This window comes from Hippopotamus amphibius, chromosome 17 (genome assembly GCF_030028045.1).
Source record: "Hippopotamus amphibius kiboko isolate mHipAmp2 chromosome 17, mHipAmp2.hap2, whole genome shotgun sequence".
Classification (NCBI taxonomy): Eukaryota; Metazoa; Chordata; class Mammalia; order Artiodactyla; family Hippopotamidae; genus Hippopotamus; species Hippopotamus amphibius.
Window position 1 is genome coordinate 576,804 of NC_080202.1, and position 17,373 is coordinate 594,176.

General features: G+C 59.6%; 1 protein-coding gene across 6 annotated transcripts; it reads right to left on the reverse strand.

The window, feature by feature from the left end:
- Positions 1-406: 406 nt before the first annotated feature.
- FLCN (folliculin) lies at positions 407-16,751 on the reverse strand. Of its 6 annotated transcripts, none has more exons than XM_057716789.1 (12): positions 16,659-16,751; positions 12,707-12,979; positions 11,349-11,495; positions 10,171-10,392; positions 9,154-9,314; positions 7,743-7,834; positions 6,111-6,298; positions 4,582-4,695; positions 3,669-3,792; positions 2,550-2,681; positions 2,326-2,431; positions 407-1,685 (listed from the first exon to the last, which is right to left on the reverse strand). In XM_057716789.1, exons 2-12 carry the CDS (start codon positions 12,953-12,955, stop codon positions 1,484-1,486), a joined length of 1,737 nt encoding a protein of 578 aa, XP_057572772.1. In that variant the 5' UTR covers positions 12,956-12,979; positions 16,659-16,751; the 3' UTR covers positions 407-1,483. The 6 variants fall into 6 exon arrangements, with proteins under 6 accessions (XP_057572772.1, XP_057572775.1, XP_057572774.1 ...); XM_057716792.1 differs by having other exon boundaries at positions 12,707-12,982; positions 16,659-16,679; XM_057716791.1 differs by lacking the exon at positions 16,659-16,751 and adding an exon at positions 16,573-16,649.
- Positions 16,752-17,373: the final 622 nt, after the last annotated feature.

Consider the following 17,373-nt stretch of genomic DNA (forward strand, 5'->3'; position numbering starts at 1 on the left):
CCACCACGTCCCTGGCAGTCCCCTCATCCAGCAACACTGGCTGCCCCTCTTCACCTGCACTGTGATCAGAAGCAGCGATCACGCACAGGGCCCCCAAATTCAGAGGTCAGGGTCCTTTCTGCCCACCTCTGTTCCCGCAAGCAGAGCAAAAGCTGCCCCAGGAACACATGCACGGCCCTGCACGTGGCTGGGGTGGGACAAAGGAACCTGCAACTGTGCTCATAGCTAAAATCCACTGAACAGCAACCACAATTTACTACGTCTTCCCCTGGAGACTGTAAGCCTTCAGCCAGGCACAGAGCGCCAAAACAATCACATCACTTGTGTTACTTTAAATGTATTATTTTCTGTGACTGATCCCAAGAAAATCTGAGGTATCAAACCAATAAAACCATATAGTCAAGAGTGTATAAAAATATATCTTTATTATTTCAGTGTTCTTGCACGATACACACACCAAGTCATATAAACATGGTCTTCCTGTTAAATATAAATTAAACACAAAAAGACTATACACAAATCAGCAAAATTACTGGGAAAATCCTTCCTAACCATGAATCCTTATTAAAAATACACACAGGAATGATGAACCTGTCTTAAACCATCATACTCTGAAAATTCACTGCAGCCAAATGTAAACATTTAAAGAAGCAATAAAGGGCGAATGGGAAGACAACTGCGATGTGATTCTCAGCTCCACGTACTGGGCACCAGGCCAGGCCAACGCTCCACTGGACACTTCAGCACAGGATCATCTTTGTGTGAAAAGGATTAGGGCTCGTCCTCAAGCTACAGGCGAACTTCAGAGCAAGCACAGGAGAGCACGGCCAGGAGGGCTGGTCATCAGCTTCAGAACATGAATTCCAGGTGATCCAAAGATGAGGAAAACATCCACTCCACCCCAAAAGCCATTCCCAGAGCCCCAACTCAAAACCAGATTACTAATGATGACTACGGATCAGCACATATCCTGAAAATTCACAACTACAGCAAAACCCACGAACACATACACAACCTGGGAAACCTTTGCTAAATTTCAGAACAGAAAGGTTCAACCTTAAGAGAGGGTATGACACTGCGGCTGAGAGACCCCATGCAGGGCTGGCCGGACACGTTTTCCTGTAAATTCTGAGATCGACGTCCATGACATGTGAGATGCACACTTTCCTCGTGTTCTCTCCCGGGGTGTGCATGTTGGGGGAACTACCTGTCACAAGTCTCCCTCTGCCCTCTTCAGGGCGGACCAAATCAAACAGTTTGTGGGATGGGGCCAAGGACTGCACAGGCCCGAATCCCACACAGAGGGCAAAGTTCAGCCCCAACAGCTTCTATCCCTTACTAGGAAACCGCTTCATGCCAGCAGTTCAGAAGCGGGAGGACAGCCTGCGGCTGACAGCCACCAGAGACCTGCGGCTGAGCTCCGCGGCAAGGACGGCCGTCACCACTTCCCAGGAGGCCTACCAGACAGAGTCCCACGGTGGGGTCAACTGCGAGGCTCTGAGGCTGTGGGGCTGCGGACCGTGGACATGAGGTGTGACTTGTAGGTCTTACTCAGGCCTGTCATCCAGAACTTGAGCAGCTTGACATTGTCCTCCTCGGACGCTCCGAGGATACTCAGGAGCTTCTGTGTGTCCTCTTTGGGCCGACTATCCACCTTGGTGAACTTAAAGAGGACCTTCACTTTGCTGTGGAAAACCAGAACCGAACACTCAGCTACCGCAGCAGCCCCAGAAGAGCTCTGGTCCTGGGGCCTAAAGGGCTTCAAGACCAGCAACAGCTCGACACGCAGAACGGGAACTGAAACAGGAGAGACAGCGCAGCACGGGCGGCCGCTCACACCTGCACCCAGGGTCTCCCCCTGCCCCACCCGTTCTAACGCTGGTGCATCCCAACAGGGAGATTAAGAAAACCGTTCATGAAAGGAACTGGCTCCTAAGCATCACTGTACTACTATCTGAAATCAGGACGCTGTCTGACTAAATTTGACAAAAAACTACTAAGAAGGCAGGAGGAAACAAAGTAACTTACTGTAATAAGAAGGAAACACCTATCATCTGACCTTCCAATTTTTTAGGTTAATGAAGCATCAAAAATAACGGCTTCCCTTGCAAAGCACAGAGCAGCTTGAGGTTCAGGGGTGCTGGGTCACATGCTCAAGGTCACTCAGCTAGTTCAAGTGGCGGAGCTCTTAACCTCTCCTCTACACCACCTCCCCCAGTGGCCACGACCTTGCCCCTTTCTGGAAACAGCTCCGGTTTCCCCACTGTCGGCAGCCCAGCCCTCCCCTGAAAGCACAGGCTCTAGGAGCCAAGGCCGCCTGCTTACTTCATCCACTCCTCCTTGAGGCAGACGAGGCACTGGTCGACCACATCCACAGACAGGTTCTGGTTGGTCAGAGCAGCCTCCATTTTATTCAGGATGGTGGGGCCGACTGGGGACGAGGCGGGCAAGGCAGGAGGAGGGTCAGCACAGGGAGGCGGGAGGAGCCTCGGCCCCGCCACCCAGTGCGTTCTGTCTGGGAGGAGGCGGCCCTGCTCAGCAGCACCCACCTCGGTCTGCGGCGACAGGACTCCCACTGGTCACCACAAACTCATACTTGCTGAGAGGCTGGTCATCCTCACACCCGACCGGGTGCAGGCTGGAGCGAGTGCCCGTGTGAACCTCCACCACCACAGCAAACTCTGCAGCAACACAGAACGCACTGCTCTGTCGCGTGCTCCTCTCCACCTCGGGACAAGCCCGCCTCATGCAGCGGCTACAGGCCGTCTCAGATCATCTAGGGAGAGACTCCAGCCTCCCGAGGTGAATACTCTGCGTCTAAAATCTCCTGTAGTTTATGAACACAGTTGAGGGTTCACTTTTGACTCAATATTCTATTACAGTAACTACTGATTACTTCATACACCTCAACTGGCCAAACACTAAAACAGCCCTGTGAGCGTCGTCCCACTATAACATACCCTATTTTATAGACAAGGAAACAGGCTCGGAGAAGCAAAGCAACGTGCCCAGCTCACAGAGCAGTGCTGGTAACAACATCAAGCCCGACTCTGACACTAGAGCCTCTGCTCTGAACGCTGCCTCTTGGACTCACAGCCCAGCCTGGGTGCTGAAGGAGTGGCAGCTCTGTGAGCAGCCTTCCGACCGCGCTCACGGATGCCCTCGGAGGAGACCTGGACGTGCCCAGGAGTCAGGGATGTGCACACAGGCTGACTCCTGAACCCCCCAGACCAAGAATGAGGGACGCCGATTAGCTTCCTGCCTTTCTGTCTAGAGCAGTAAGCCTCTCGGTCCTGAGGGCGGAGGAGAGGGGAGCAGGGGTCCTGAGCTGAGGAGCATCACAGATGGATTTAAGGCAGATAAAAACAGGAGCACAGAGAGAGGAAGACCACCCAGTGGAGGAATCAGTCCCGCGGGCCTCCTGAGCTGTCCTCGGAGCCGCAGGTCTGGGACCCGCCCCCACAGAGAGCCGCGTCCCAGCAAGCCGCCCTGACCGTGAGCTGGTCCAGCCCAACCCTCACCCATCTTAAAGACAGGAAACAGAGGCCAATGCCACTGGGAGAGCTGGTCCTACAACGTGGGTCTTCCTGCCTCTGAGGCCAGCAGGCATCACCCTCAAATCTAGAGCTGAGGTCCAGTCACGAGCGCCCAGACGGAGAGGCACGCACCTGAGGCCAGCACGTGGGGGGGGATCTGCACGTGGGGGCTGAGCCCCAGGAAGTTGCAGCGGTAGGCCTCCTCATACTGGCTGCTGTAAGGGATGGCGCGCACACAGCCCACAGGCAGCATGGTCTACAAGGAAAGGACCCCAGACTGAGCGCTGCCCTGCCGAATCCCTTAGCCACCCCCACGCCCGCCCTGCAGCTCGGCCCAGAGCCCTCCCCTCCCAGAAGGCTCCTGGGCACTCAGCCCCGGGGGCGTCTCCCACCCGGCCCCTCATCCTGGCCTGCTCTGCAGGGTTCACTCTTCCGTCATTCTCTGACTTCTCAGATGTCTGTCTCTTCACTCACCCCCGAAAAGGATTCTAAGTTTGTGAGACTGCTTCATCCTGTGCCCTCAGGGGCCTAGGCAGAGGGCTGGCACGCACACACAGAGCCGGCCCTGGCACCCACTACACCTGAAGGATGGAGACAGCACCCCACACCTGCACCCCGGCTGGCCATTGGGAAGGCTCTGTGCCGAGGACCGCGTGGGGACCCAGACCTGCCTCTGTGGCAGAGGTGGCTTCTCAGAGGGAGGTGGGGGTTGGGAAGGGCAGATGGGGCAGTGATCAGTCCATCAGGATAGCACAGACTCCACACTGGAAATAAAAGCCACAAGTGACTACCTTTTTTTTTTTGGTTTTTTCTGGCTGTGCTGCATGGCTTGTGGGATCTTATTTCCCTGACCAGGGATGGAACCTGGGCCCTTGGCAGTGAAAGTGCAAATGACTACCATTTCTAATAGTGCAGAAAAACACAGACCTTAGATTCAGGCACAAACCTTTGCAATGAGTCTCTGACATGTCTTAAAAGATCTTTTAAAAACCCACTGGCCAATACTGTACTGCCACAAACCACAAAAGAACTAAGCTCCTCTCACCCGGAGAACTTCAAAGGCTGAATGGACGAGGTCTGCATCTCTGCTTTTCCAGATCACCTGGTTCCCCATGAGGACATGCCAGGCCAGCGTGCGGAAGGATGGGGCACCCAGGACCTGAAAAACACAGTGCAGTCCTTTCCATCCAGAGAAAGTTATCTGTGTGTCATCTAGAAACTTCCTCGGCAGAGTGAAGGAAGATGGGCCAGGAGAGAGAAGATCACCTACCTTCTCAGGGAGGTTGGGTGACTTGCCCGAGACCAGGAGGAGGCAGGTGGACGTCCCTGTACTCACACCTGAAAGCCTGACCCCAAAGCTCTTCCACACTTCAAGAACTTTTCCCCAATTTTATTTTTAAAAACTTGAAGCAGATAAAGTATTAGCTTTTTGCAATATACACCTTCTCTCTCTACACACTTGACTTTGGCCAAACCACTCGAAAGTGAGCCAGGGTTGTGACTCTTCAGCACCGAGGAAGAGCTTGGTCTCAATGCTGGCAGCGCAGGGCTGCCCCATTCAGAGCAAACCCATGTCCAGAGCCCCAGCCTCTAAACACGTCCTCCAGGGCTGTGAATTTCTCAACCCAGGGGTTGTGACTTCCTTATCTGTCCTGTTTTCATCCTGCTTTAATCAACTCTGATTAACTCCATGACACTGACATTTTACAAGAGCTCAGCTTGCTGTCTTACAGCTTGTGAACATGGCCAGAAAAAAAGAGGCGGCTGTAACACTGCCTCGTAGCAAACCCCACCAGCCTCCAAGGACTCCCACCTGCAGAGGCATTCAAGACCCCTCCCAACTGTAACGTTCACAGTCAACAAGGACTGCGGCCAAAGCAAGGACGATCTGATGAATGGTTTTCACCCCGAAGCCCCAGAGCATCTGCCATTAAATCAGGTTTTACTTCATTTTCCGAAACAGAAAAAACTGTCTCTGGATGGAATTCAGGTTCAGTGTGAAAGGAGAGAGAGAGAGAGCGAGAGAGAGAGAGCGCCTAAGAAGGGACAGCCTGCCTTCATGATCCAGCAGCCGCCTCCCCCCCCGCCGTGTGGTAAGACCCGTGTCCCTGGCGCGCATCCCCGATGGTCAGGCCCCACCTCCCACCACACACTGCAGCACAGGCTCCTTCTCCTACCGAACACTTGGCCATTGTCTGGATGCAATTACTAGGGTTGAACATTCAGGTTGCTTCCAATTCTTTGTAAGAATGGCCACTGTTTGCAATTTACAAAGCATCTATGCTGTGTACAAACCAACAATGCTGTTCAATTTCTTTAGAAGCTTCCAGAATGAGAAGATTAGAGAACCATGAGAAGCCAGCCATTGGGCCTCTCTTTAGAGAAACCACCTCCATCCTCACGGAGCCTGGAGCTAAGACACCCTTGTCATCTCCAGCCACCCACCAAGAAGGTTCTGCGTCAGCCCACAACAGGCCCAAAGGACAAGATGTGCTGGACAGAGATGAGCTGGAAGGAGAGGATGGGGCTCTTGTCCTGAGTTTCTGACCCGGGCTCTGTCCCTGCCCCGCCTACCTGCCTCATGTGCCGAAGGGATTTAAACACAGAGAGCTTTCGGGGCTGCCAGTTTCCACAGTCTGAGAGCAAGGACGAATCCGCTGGGCACCTGCTCAACTCCCGCCCCTCTGCCCCCTCTGGCAAGACAGGGCCTTTCTCCTCTTCAGCCTCAGAGTTGTCCCAGCTTTCTGATTCCTCTTCTAAGTCTGCAAGACAGACAACAAATTCATTTGTGAAACATGTGGCCCTCGATTCCCTTATTCTCTGGGCACAAGTCTCTACACAACCACTTCAGCCCAAGGCATCTCGTGGTTAACCTGACTAGAAGGCTACTGATCTCTGGTTCAGGCCAGCTGTCTACACTACTTGCTGCCCCAGATAGGGTGGGCCGGGAGCGTTCAGTCCGCTGGGTTCTGTTCACTGCCGGTGGGAAAAGTCACACCACCGACAGGATAAAGGCGGGATGATGACAGCACGTGGGCACTACCCTGAGGGCGTCCACACATTCTGCCCTTTAGTCCTCTCGCCTGCCCCGAGGTCAGTACCGTTCTCCCCATCTCACAGAAAGGAAGTATCTGTTATCGCAATTCATCTTCATGACAGCATCCTCACCCCACGTCCCGAGAGAAGGGGCCTTGCTGTGCTCACAGAACACACACGTCGCAGAGCCCGGAGCTGAAGGTAGGTCTGCCCAACTCCAGCATGTGCTCTGAACCCCTATGCTCACCTTTGTGACCAAAATACAATCCAAGACGTGACAGCCCTGCACGCCAGCACTTCTCTCCTGACAAACTCGGCTCTCGTGTGAATAAATCTCACCAACAGACTGCCTTTACCCCCTTCACGAGCCTAGAAACGTGCGATCGCCATGATAAATGGTTCCGGGCTGATTACACCGCGAGGGCGCGAAGGTGGACCGCGTGGCTGCCTTCTCTGAGCGAGCCCTGCCCTCCTTGGACCAGCCCGCCCTCCCCTTCACAGGGAAGCCTGCATGGAGGCAAGTCACTTGATGACAGGAACAACCTCGAAACAACTCTAGCTCGTTAAGGTCAGTCATTTGCGAAAAAAAGCACGTTGTAACAAACTACTCATCATGAGCCTCATTCACCTGGCCCCACATTCTAGCCCCGGACCCTAAGTCACTGAAAATCCAATCATCTCCAAAAGAAATGCAGCCCCCCGACTCCCCAGGGCAGTTACGTAGAACACCCAGATGTGGAGATCTGATCATGAACCTGGGGAGGACAGCCCAGATACCAGGAGGCTTAGGAACCACCACTCTGATGACAACGCCGGGTCCCCGCAAAGCACAACATTTTACAGATAAAGAGCAGAGGGCGAGTCCCCGTCCAGAAAGGCCAAGCAAGTGCTTCTCGTACAACAGGGACATGAAAGCCTCCCTCAACCCATCCTCCCCAAAGTGACAGCCCCAGAGGTGGACTTTCCCACTTGCGCGGACAGACTCTCACGTGGGACTGTCAGGGACGAGGAGACAGGAAATCACAATGAAACCACAAAGAGCAAAGGGCCAGATTTTGTGGACACTGCTCCCAGGTCCCCTCCATCAGCTCTTTCTGCTGGGACAGAGGAGGGTGGGCTAAGCGCGAGACGACCCCCTGACCACTGCAGCACAGGTGCCTCCCAGCTCACCCGCAAGCTGTTCCATCTGGACCAGGGTGTCCTCGGTGGGCGCGCCTTCCAGGAGCTTCTCGGTCAGCCGGCTGCCGCACGCTTTCAGGAGCCTGGGAACAAAGTGCCATCTATGAAGTATTCTTGCCAAAAGGAAAACTGGACCCGAAGCCAATCGACCCTCTTCACCTAACTACCGGTTAACAGAAAATATGGGCATGAGTGAACAAGTGAGGCTCCTACAGGACACACAGCCCGGGCCCCCAAGAAAAGGCCGGGGTTGGGGCGGAGACGCAGGAGGGCTGCTCTAGACTCAGAGGCCAGCACGACCTGTGCCGCGCAGTGCTGCGCTGGTCCCAACGCAAGAATCAACTCTGAGGCAAAGCAGGAGAAGTGAACAAGGGCTGGGCTGGATGATGCTAAGGAATGAGTCCATCGTGTCAGATGTGAGAACGGTTTTATGGTTGAAGTGACACAACTAAGATTTGCTTTAAAAAACATTCTAGAAAGAGAAAGTGAGGCAACAGGTGGAAAAGTGGTAAAATGTTGACAGCTGCTAAAGCAGGACAATGAGGTGGTGAAGTTCGTTGTAGCATTTATTATACTATGGGTCTGTCTGAAACTTTCCCTAATTAAAATCATTTTTAAAAGACAAGAGGAACTGTATGTTGGGTGGGGGAGACAGATATTTTCTCTTCAGCTAGCAGGTTCTCAGGAGCCACACTCCAGGATTTACACGTGGGGAGCGTTGCCCACACCAGGACCTGATGCGGGCAATGCTGCATGCGAAAGAGAACCGGGGGGTCTCTGGAAGGAGCGTATCTTGCAGTGGGAGGAACAGAAACCACCCGTGGCCAGAGGACAGACTACTGTGGTCGATTCTCCACCTTCCGAAGGTGGAGAAGATCCTCCCCTCCCGCCCAGGCAGGGCTCCTTCTAACAAGAGCAGGTACTGGCAGGGCCCGTGTGCCACTAGGGATGGGTCACGTGAGCCGGCAGCGCCCACCTCGCTCACCCTGGATCACTCACGCGACCACAGCAAGGAGCAGAGACCTCCTGCCCACGGCCAGACCAGCCTGCCAGCCCCGGGGAGCCCAACCTTCAGATGACAGCAGCTCCGCCTCAGAACTGGAGCCGGCACCACCCAGCTCAGCCCCCCTCCAAGTCCTGACCCGGAAGAGCTGAGCGAGATCAGCGTTCACTGCTGTTCACAAAAAAGGGATAGACCACTGGTCTCAGTTCAGGAACATCACCTTGAAAGTATCACTGGCTCTGCCTAAACGTGACTTGCGTGGGCTCAGGGGCCGAGGGGGACGGACCCCAGCGCGGTGCTCACGAGTCACAGCACAGACCTGTCAGCGACTGTCCCCCCCCCAACCCAGGCACAGTCCGCCAACACCCCAGCAGCCGCAAGAAGACAGAGTCTGGTTACCAGGCGAAGGAGGTGTGCAGGCACGCCCACAAGCTGTCATCGTTTGTCAAGGACGTCAGTGAGCGGGCGGCATTGCCATTCCTTTGGTGCAGGAACGGCGTGAAAGCCGTGTTCATCCTCTGGGCGCGCTGTGGGCACCCAAACTGCTCCGCTTCAAACACCTGACACGCAAAGGGAAGGGGAAAGGCCCTTAACAACAAAATCAGCCAGCAGCCCGGGCACCATTCTGCTCTCTGGACCAAGAGGAAAGAGGATCTCATCCCAAACAGAACAGCTTTGTCCCCCAGCTGGATCAGAGGCCGCCTGAGAAAAGGCTCACTTAGGAGTCTCTCCTGCAGCCTCCCTGATCCCAACTCATGGGCACTTGACGGGGCCTGGAGGGGCATCCGTGCCTGAGGAGGCCGTTGGCACTCTTCTAGTGCGCCGGCCCCTGTTTCCGGACATGGGGGGCTTCCACTGATCAGACCCTGGGTGAGTGGGACACGTGACCACTTTTGGAGGAGGGGAGAGGCGCCAGGCCTCCAGTCCCCCTGTGCCCCCAGCAGACAACTGAGCAGCAACCCCACACACTGCCACTCCGCCCGCCAGCCTGACCACAGCGAGCAGACCCCTGCCTGCCTGCAGTGGACCCAGAACACACACAAGCCGCTGGGGTTTAAGAACCGTCTGCTACCAGAGCACCACTGGCCTACCCTGGGTGGCCCTGGAGACGCAGGGCCATCGCTGAGGCCCCTGTCAGGCGTGGGCCTGCCACGCCGTGAGTGGACAGGCTTCTGAGATGACAGTGAGAGGAAGCAAGGCAGCGGGGGTCACACCAGGGGGTCTGCCCACAGTGGAGCCAGAGCTGGACGAGAACGCGGGCAGGGACAGACTCCAGAGACCGCTGAGGCCAGCGGGGCCGGCCGACCCCTGAGCTCAACACCACCACTCCGACTCTGCAGCGGCCAGGGGACCCCGAGGCAAGAAGGCCGCCCTGCTGCCGTCCCCCCGCCGCCCACTGCTCTTCCCCGGGGCCACCTTGAGCGCCTTGCCCTGGAGCTCGTCGATGATCCCACGGATCCGGCCCAGCAGGAAGGGCCAGGAGTTGATGAGGTAGATGCGGTCCATCATGATGGCGATGATGCTGTACCAGCGCTGGAAGCCCCGCGCCAGGCTGTCCTTGATGAAGAACGTGTGGCTGAACACAAAGCCGTGCTGCTCGTCCCCGAAGAAGATGGGGCCCTCGCGGCCAGGGCACACCTGGGACACAGGACAGCCGCTCTAGGACGCCGCCCGCCACGTGTGCAAACCCTCCTGCTCAGACTGCTCTTTCCGCGCTAATTAATCAGCACCAATCGCGGGGAGGGTGGAAAGGATGGGGATGAGAGAGGAAAACACTGCTTTCATCTCTCCTGTGATCAAACTTCCTAAGGGGAGTGTTCGTTACTGGGGAACGCAAGAGCCAGTAGGTTGATTCATTTTTCCTACCTCGAGCCATAAATGACCCCTGTACAAATGCTACATCTCACCCAGGCTCCAGTGTGCCAACATCACTCACCTGGAATGCACCGGAGAACCGGCAAGTCCGCGTGATAAAACATGTGCATGTTTTATGCGCAGAAGAGAACCTGCGTCTCCCTCATGACACACCCACCCTACTCTACACACAACTCCACCAGACGCGTTCAGCTGCCCGCCAGCAGGGACACAGCCAGGTGGGCGCACGGTGTGGTGACAGAGGAGGAGCCGCGAGGAGTCTGGCGGGTCTCATCAAGTGGGGCGTGACAGGAAGTGTGAGTGCCTGGACTGTGGACCCTCTGGGACAAACACAAAGAAGCTAAGACTGAACTTAACAACAGCAGCCACGTGTCTTAGAAACACTGACCCACTGCTCAGATGGCTCAGAGAGCATGTGATGAGCACTGCAGCTGTGACGTGACAGAGGCGACAAGAAGGTTTCGTGTGACAGGAGCCACACGCCTACAGAGGCGTCACGCCTCAGCAACACGTCCACGAAGAACGGATATCAGAAGCCTGGTGCTTAAAGCGCTAAGTTAGCAACGAACCAGGGTATGACACGACTCACCCTGAGCTCTGCCCTGCCCATCCCCTTCACGACAGGACCGCACCTGCCCTCCTTCCTGCAATCAACACCACGCTCGCTCAGGGCGTGCAGGAGTGTGCACGCAACCCCCACAGAGGCCCCAGGTGCTCACCTCACAGCTCAGGCTCCGCACGCAGGCCTGGCGGACGATGCTGAAGAGCTGGGCGTGGTTGGGGTGCTGGTGGCTGACGTACTTGATCGAGGTCTCCTTGTCATGGCTGATGTAGCCAGGATGCCCTGCGGCCAGTGACCGGCAGCCCTGCGCACAAAGAAAAGAACATCAGTCAGCCAGGAAGCAAACAAGCAGCTCGTTCCTCCTTATGCAAACCTCAAGCAGAAAACTCAATCCATTTTCATATAAAAACAACTGGCTCCTAGAGTCATGCTTGGCTGAGGATTTTCAAATTTCCTGAACAGGAAAACCAGGACGCGGAGATCACAAAGGTCGTCAGAGGGCACCGAATCAACTGAGCACGGAGTTCATCAGGCCTAATCTACTGGCACTCAGGCAGCAAAGACCCCGCAGAGCTCTGCACCCATCGCCTCATCTAATCCAAGGAGCAAACCTGGGAGAGTTACCAGGGTCACCCCCGCCTCACAGGGAGCAACACTGAGGCTCAGAGCCACCCAGCGGCTCACACAGCCTGCGCTGGCCTCTGTCCCTGACTTGGCAGGAGCCTCAGGACGCTGCCACTCTCTGGTGCCTGCGAGGCCACCTGAGAACACACGCTCAGACCCTCTGCCGCAGGGAACGGACCAGACCGCCCCCAACCTGGGACTGCACACAGAAGGCCCTGAAGCCAGCCCCTCCCTGGGTGACACAGGACCTCCCGAGGCCGTTTCCGGCTCAAGGACCCTCCCCCAAAACCCCACTGCCCAGGCATCCTCCCCGCCTGCCCCTCGTTCACAGCTGTCAGCTGTTCACAACAGAGGGCCCTCCCCATCTTCCCTCCCCCCCCCAATCTCTCACAATCAATCCATCGAGCTCGAGCTCACCAACTGCTTCCCCTCTGAACTAAGCTAGCGTGGCTGGATTTCTGTCCACCCTGCGGTGGCAGGTCCACCACCACCCTGATTTCCAGTCCCAAGCCAGGGCCTCCACGTGAAAAGGCAGCCTGGTGCAGGGACCTAACCTTCATCTCCCAGAGCTCGTGAAATGGGCAGGATGCCCACAAGGAGGATGAGGGGCTGCGGGGACGGGAGCTGAGGAGACTGTGCGCAGACACGAGCGTGCAGAGGGGAGGCTGGAGAGGCAGACCCGATGGTGGTGACAAGTGTCTGCCAGCCCAGAGTGGTTTGGAATCGTTGAAGCTGGGATGAGGGGAAAGCACCAAAGGGAAGGAGAGTAGGCGCATTCCACGTGACACCGGTGAGGTCACGTCCGCGGCACGTGGCCTCCCGTCCACTGCCAGGAGGTCAAGCAGAGCCCCTGCAGAGGAGAAACACCCTCCTGCCCCAAGAGACACTGGCCTCGCACATGTCCGACTTCTTCGGTCCCGGGCTGCTGGACTCCACGCTGGCGCCCTCCGCGGGGCTGTGGGCGCGGACGCGGCTGCTCATCTGGATGCCGCCCTCCTCCTCCTCGGCCTGCTCGCCCTGGCCAGCGCCGTCCCCGTTCCCCGCCCCTTGCGGAAGCGGGGCGTGCAGGACCTCCGTGCAGAAGAGCGTGCGGGGGCCGTGGAGCTCACAGAAGTGACAGAGTGCGACGATGGCGTTCATGGTGCCCTGGAGACGGTGCCGGGCCTGCTGGGGAGAAGGGAAACCCATGAGCTGGCCCCAGAACCCGCCAGCTCCGGAGCCCGGCGACCTCTGCTGTCCTCAACGGGCTTCTGTCCAGCAGAGGCTGGTCACCCAGGCGGGCGGCACGGCAGAGCACCGACTCTGGGCCAGCACTGCGTCGGCTGCAGGGGACACAGCAGACAGCTCCCCTGCCCACGAGGAGTCAGGACACAGAGGAGGAGAAACACAATGCGGGACCACACAGAAACCCTTCAGTCAGGACCATGGAGGCAGGGTCACGAGGTGGGCAGAGGGGAAGACACACACACACGCCCACACGAGTGCACGAGTGACAACGCCCTGGGGTATGTGTTCCATGAGCGGCTGTGAGCAGCTGCCATGTACCGGGCGACGTTTCAGGTGACGCGATGCTGCCCCACGGATTCTAGGGGCGAGGGACGCATAGCACGCCTCTTCCCCCCGCGTGGTGACAGTGTTAGGGAGACAAGGACGCTGGAAGAGGTGTGATGTGGTTTGGACAAGAGTGCCCCCAAGTGAGAGCTGCAGGAACAGAGGGGCCACGGGGGCCGAGGAGGGGGGTGACGGGTCCACACGCCAGCAGAGCTGGGGATGAGGGCAGAAGACAAGGAGAAGGTGGGCTTTAGGATCCCTTCCAGGCCACGGTGAGACCCTGAACTTTCCTTCAGAGATCAGAGAGGCTTTGGTGGGTTCTGATGAGAAACATGATGAACCTGCACATTACTTGAAAAGCTCACCCGGCTGCTGCACAGGAGCCAGGGTGGACGCAGGGAAGCCAGCTGGCCTGGGCCGGGGTGGGCAGGGGAAGGCCGTGAGGACAGTCAGAGCGCGACTGCACCCCAAGGAGAACCACAGATGCGGCGCACGGACGGGCTGTGGAGCACGAAGAAGGCAGCAGGGAACACGGGAGGTGGGAGGAAAAGGCCGAGCAGCGCCTGCTAGGCCTCCAGCAGAGACGAGGACAGGCCGTGGGAGACAGGGGTGGGCCTGGGGGACCTGGGTCTCCCAGAGCTTAGACGTGGGGTGAAGAGCTGGTCAAGGTGACAGCGAAGGACAGGCAGTGAGGCAAAGTCCAGTGTCACTCCAGAGACCATGTGAGCAAAACCCTCGGGGGGGTGGCCCGTAGAGAAGGGCCTGGGCACCAAGGAGGGGGCCATGCGGCGGCAGGGGACGCGGGTGCAGACACAAGTACCTTCTGCTTGGAAAACCATACAGGTGGGGGGGGGGGATCTGTCCATTGGGCTCCAGCAGCTGGTGGAGGCACAGAGGCGGCACAGGGACAGCTCAGCGACATGACACGTGGGACACAGCAGGGCTCATAGCATCCAGGGAGTTGCTGGGAGGCACGTGTGGCACCTTAGATCTGAATTAATGATGATGAAGAGCCCCCTCCTGCCTCACCGACCACCACTGTAAAAGGACAGCACAGACTGCGGGACGCATCCATCACCATGGAAAGTTCTCCTGGACAGCCAGGCTCAGACCTGTGAGGAACCATTTCAGTTGCCGACATCTGACTGCCTAGTGGGCGCTGGCCAGGATACAAACCCTCTTCTCTCAGGAAGACACCACCCCCTTTGATACTAAGGAGTCAAAGATCATACATGCTCTGTGCTCAGCCCCTGGTGGGTAGGCACAGGCCTTGGGAAGCTGAACCTGGAGCACGGAGGCAACGCAGCAGACAGTGTGAACACGCACGGTGGGGGCCGGGAGGCCGGAGAGGGGCGGCATCCTTGACCCCCCGGCGCAGCGGGTCCCTCCGCGGGCCCTCGAGCGGCCTCCTACTGGCAGCCACACTCGGAGCCACTTCTCTACCTGCCTACGCGCTCTGCCACGACCTGACGTCTGCGGGCAACAGCTCAGCCGCCACCGCACCTGCGCGGCACGGGCCAGAATGCAAGGGGCAGCAGCAGCGGCAGAGAGCGACGCAAAAGAGCCCCCTGGGGATCAGACGGGGACAGGAGGGGCAGCTGGAGGGCACGGAGAGCCAGCACGGGGGGAGGGGAGGCGGTCCGGAGGGAGGTGGGTAGCGGCACAGAAGACAGTCTGAGACGGAGGAACGTTTAGCTGGAAGACCTTGAGTTCCATGGAGATTCTGGACGGCAGGACCGAGAGGGCAGGGCTGGGAGAAAGGTGCGGAACGCCGCCCCCAGACCTCCGCCGGCTCACTCCTCCCCACCCTGCGCTGCCCCCTGCTCGGACAGGCCCCTCCCCAGCGCTCACACGCCCCCCGTCGCTCTCTACCCTCCCCCCAGCGGTTTACTTCACTGGAAGGACCGTCCCCCAAGGCGGGAGATTTTGTCTTACCTACCCCAGCTCCTGACACACAGTGGGCCCCAAATTAACGTGTGTTTGATAAATAAGTGAATTTAGGAGCTGCCTGGAGAGAGGGCAGTTGTTGCCAAAACAAGCGGAACGCTCGTGGAAGATGTGAACAAGAACCTCTGTACTCAGCAGAACCACACGGGCACCGTCCCGCCGAGGCGACAGGCAGCAAGGCCATTTCCAGAGAAGTCAGGCAGTGCAACGGCGGTCCCACCTCAGCTCTGAGGCCTGACATTTTCTAGGTAAGGAAAAACATCAGAGCCAATTCTAAAAGCAGTGGCGGGGGGCGGGGGGGAGAATCAAGCCGCTTCCGGCCAAGCTCACACGAGAACATCACGAAGAGCCGCGGCCCGAGCCTACAGCCCTGTTCCGCAGAGGACCGCTCCTGACGCAAGCGCTTACCTTTACCTTCTGCGTAAAATACAAGGTGTTGAACGACGCGCAGTCCCCGCCCTTCCCGCTCCTGGTCGCAAGGGGGCAGCACGCGCACCCCGCCCCCCTCCCCCTGCGGAGCCGCGCTCGGGCGGCGGGGCCGCGGCTGAGCGCCCTCCCAGCGCCCGGGGTCCCGGCGCGCCGGGGCCCTCGCGGTTCTCCCCGGTGAGACGCTCTCCGGCCTGACGAGAGCGCTGACGGCCGGCGTCAGGGGCGCCGCAGCCTACCTAAAGCTCAGCGCCGCGCCCGCGCGCCCGGAACGCCCGTCGCCAGCCCAGAGCGGCCGGGCGGCCTCCCACACGCGCCAGCCCCCGCCTCGGCCCCACAGGCCCGCGCGGCAGCCGCGCTCCGCTCCCCGCACGCCCAGCACGCCTCCCGCTCCAGCCGGCTCTGCAGGGCGCCTCCGCCGCGCCCCGAAGGGCGGGGTCCTGCCCGCGCCCGGGCACCGCGCTGGGCTGAGGGGGCGCGGGGCGCCGGCGCTCGGGAAACAAGCCCGGCTCGCGGCGGCTCGCGACCCGCCTCAGCCGCGCGGCGGCCCCGCGACGGCAGCCCCGCCTCGCGCGCGGGGGACGGGCGCGTGACCCGCGAGGGCACCACGGCGTCGCGCCCCCGTCCCTCGGCCCCTCGTCACCCGGCGCTCGGCGCGTCCCCGCGCTGGGGACCCGGTGCCTCCGGCCGCCGCCACCCCCCTTTCCGCGAGCAGCCGCGCCCGAACGCAGGCGCCACCGGGGGCGGCCCTCGGCTCCACGGCCGCCGCCCCGCAGCCCCACCTCCCCGCCCGCGGGCTCGGCCCCCTCGGCCTGGACCGCGGCCCGACCCACCGGACAGGCCGGGGCGCCTCCGCTCCTGGGTCCCCGCCCCCCACAGGCCCGGCCGCCCTCGGGGTCCGCCGGGCGGAGGCCCTCACCGTGTCCCCTCACAGGCCGGCCTGGTCCGCCTTGGGGCGCGTGACTCGCCCGGGCCGTACCACCGCCAGGCCGCGGGGAGAGCAGGCCGTACCACGGCCGCGGAGGGGGAGCGGGCCGTACCACCGCCGGGCCGCGGAGGGGGGAGAGGGCCGTACCACCGCCCGGGCCGCGGAGGGGGGAGAGGGCCGTACCACCGCCCGGGCCGCGGAAGAGGAGCGGGCCGTCGACGCCCCAACACCGCGAGGCGCGCGGAGCCCCGCCAGACCCACAACCCGGGAAGACAGCGCGAGCACGGCCGCTCCGAGGTCCGGCGAGACCCTGGAGCAGCTGCCACTGTCCCAGCCCGCGCCCCCACCGAGAAGCCCGGAATGGCCCCTCCCGGGCCGGGGGCGGGAGGCGGCCGGCCGGTGACGTAAGCACAGCGCGACACCGGGGGAGGCGGGCAGGAGCGCGGCGGCGCGACCCTCTTTCCTTCTCGCGAGCGCGAGTGGCGCGTCCGTCTTTGGGAAAACGCAGCTGTCGAGGGACAAGCCTCCTGAACCCGGGCGCCCTCTCTTCTGCCTGGGCGCTGCAGCGCGTGGCGTGACGCGGCGGAAGGCGAGAGGGCGCGCGGCGGGACTGCGGAGTGCGGCCGCGGGGCCGGGCCCGGCCGTGGTCAGCCCGCCGTCTGGCTGCCGGACCCCAACAGCAGCAGCCTGGTTGGAGCTCCAGCTT

Bases quoted from the DNA above. Each gene is read 5' to 3' on its own strand.
- FLCN (XM_057716788.1), bottom strand. From the start codon at position 13,003: ATGGGTTTCCCTTCTCCCCAGCAGGCCCGGCACCGTCTCCAGGGCACC. The intron at 10,393-11,348 runs GTGAGCACCTGG...CCTGTGTCCCAG, and splicing joins TGCGGAGCCTGAGCTGTGAG to GTGTGCCCTGGCCGCGAGGG. The intron at 7,835-9,153 runs GTAACCAGACTC...CTTTGTTCCCAG, and splicing joins CTGCACACCTCCTTCGCCTG to GCTCCTGAAAGCGTGCGGCA.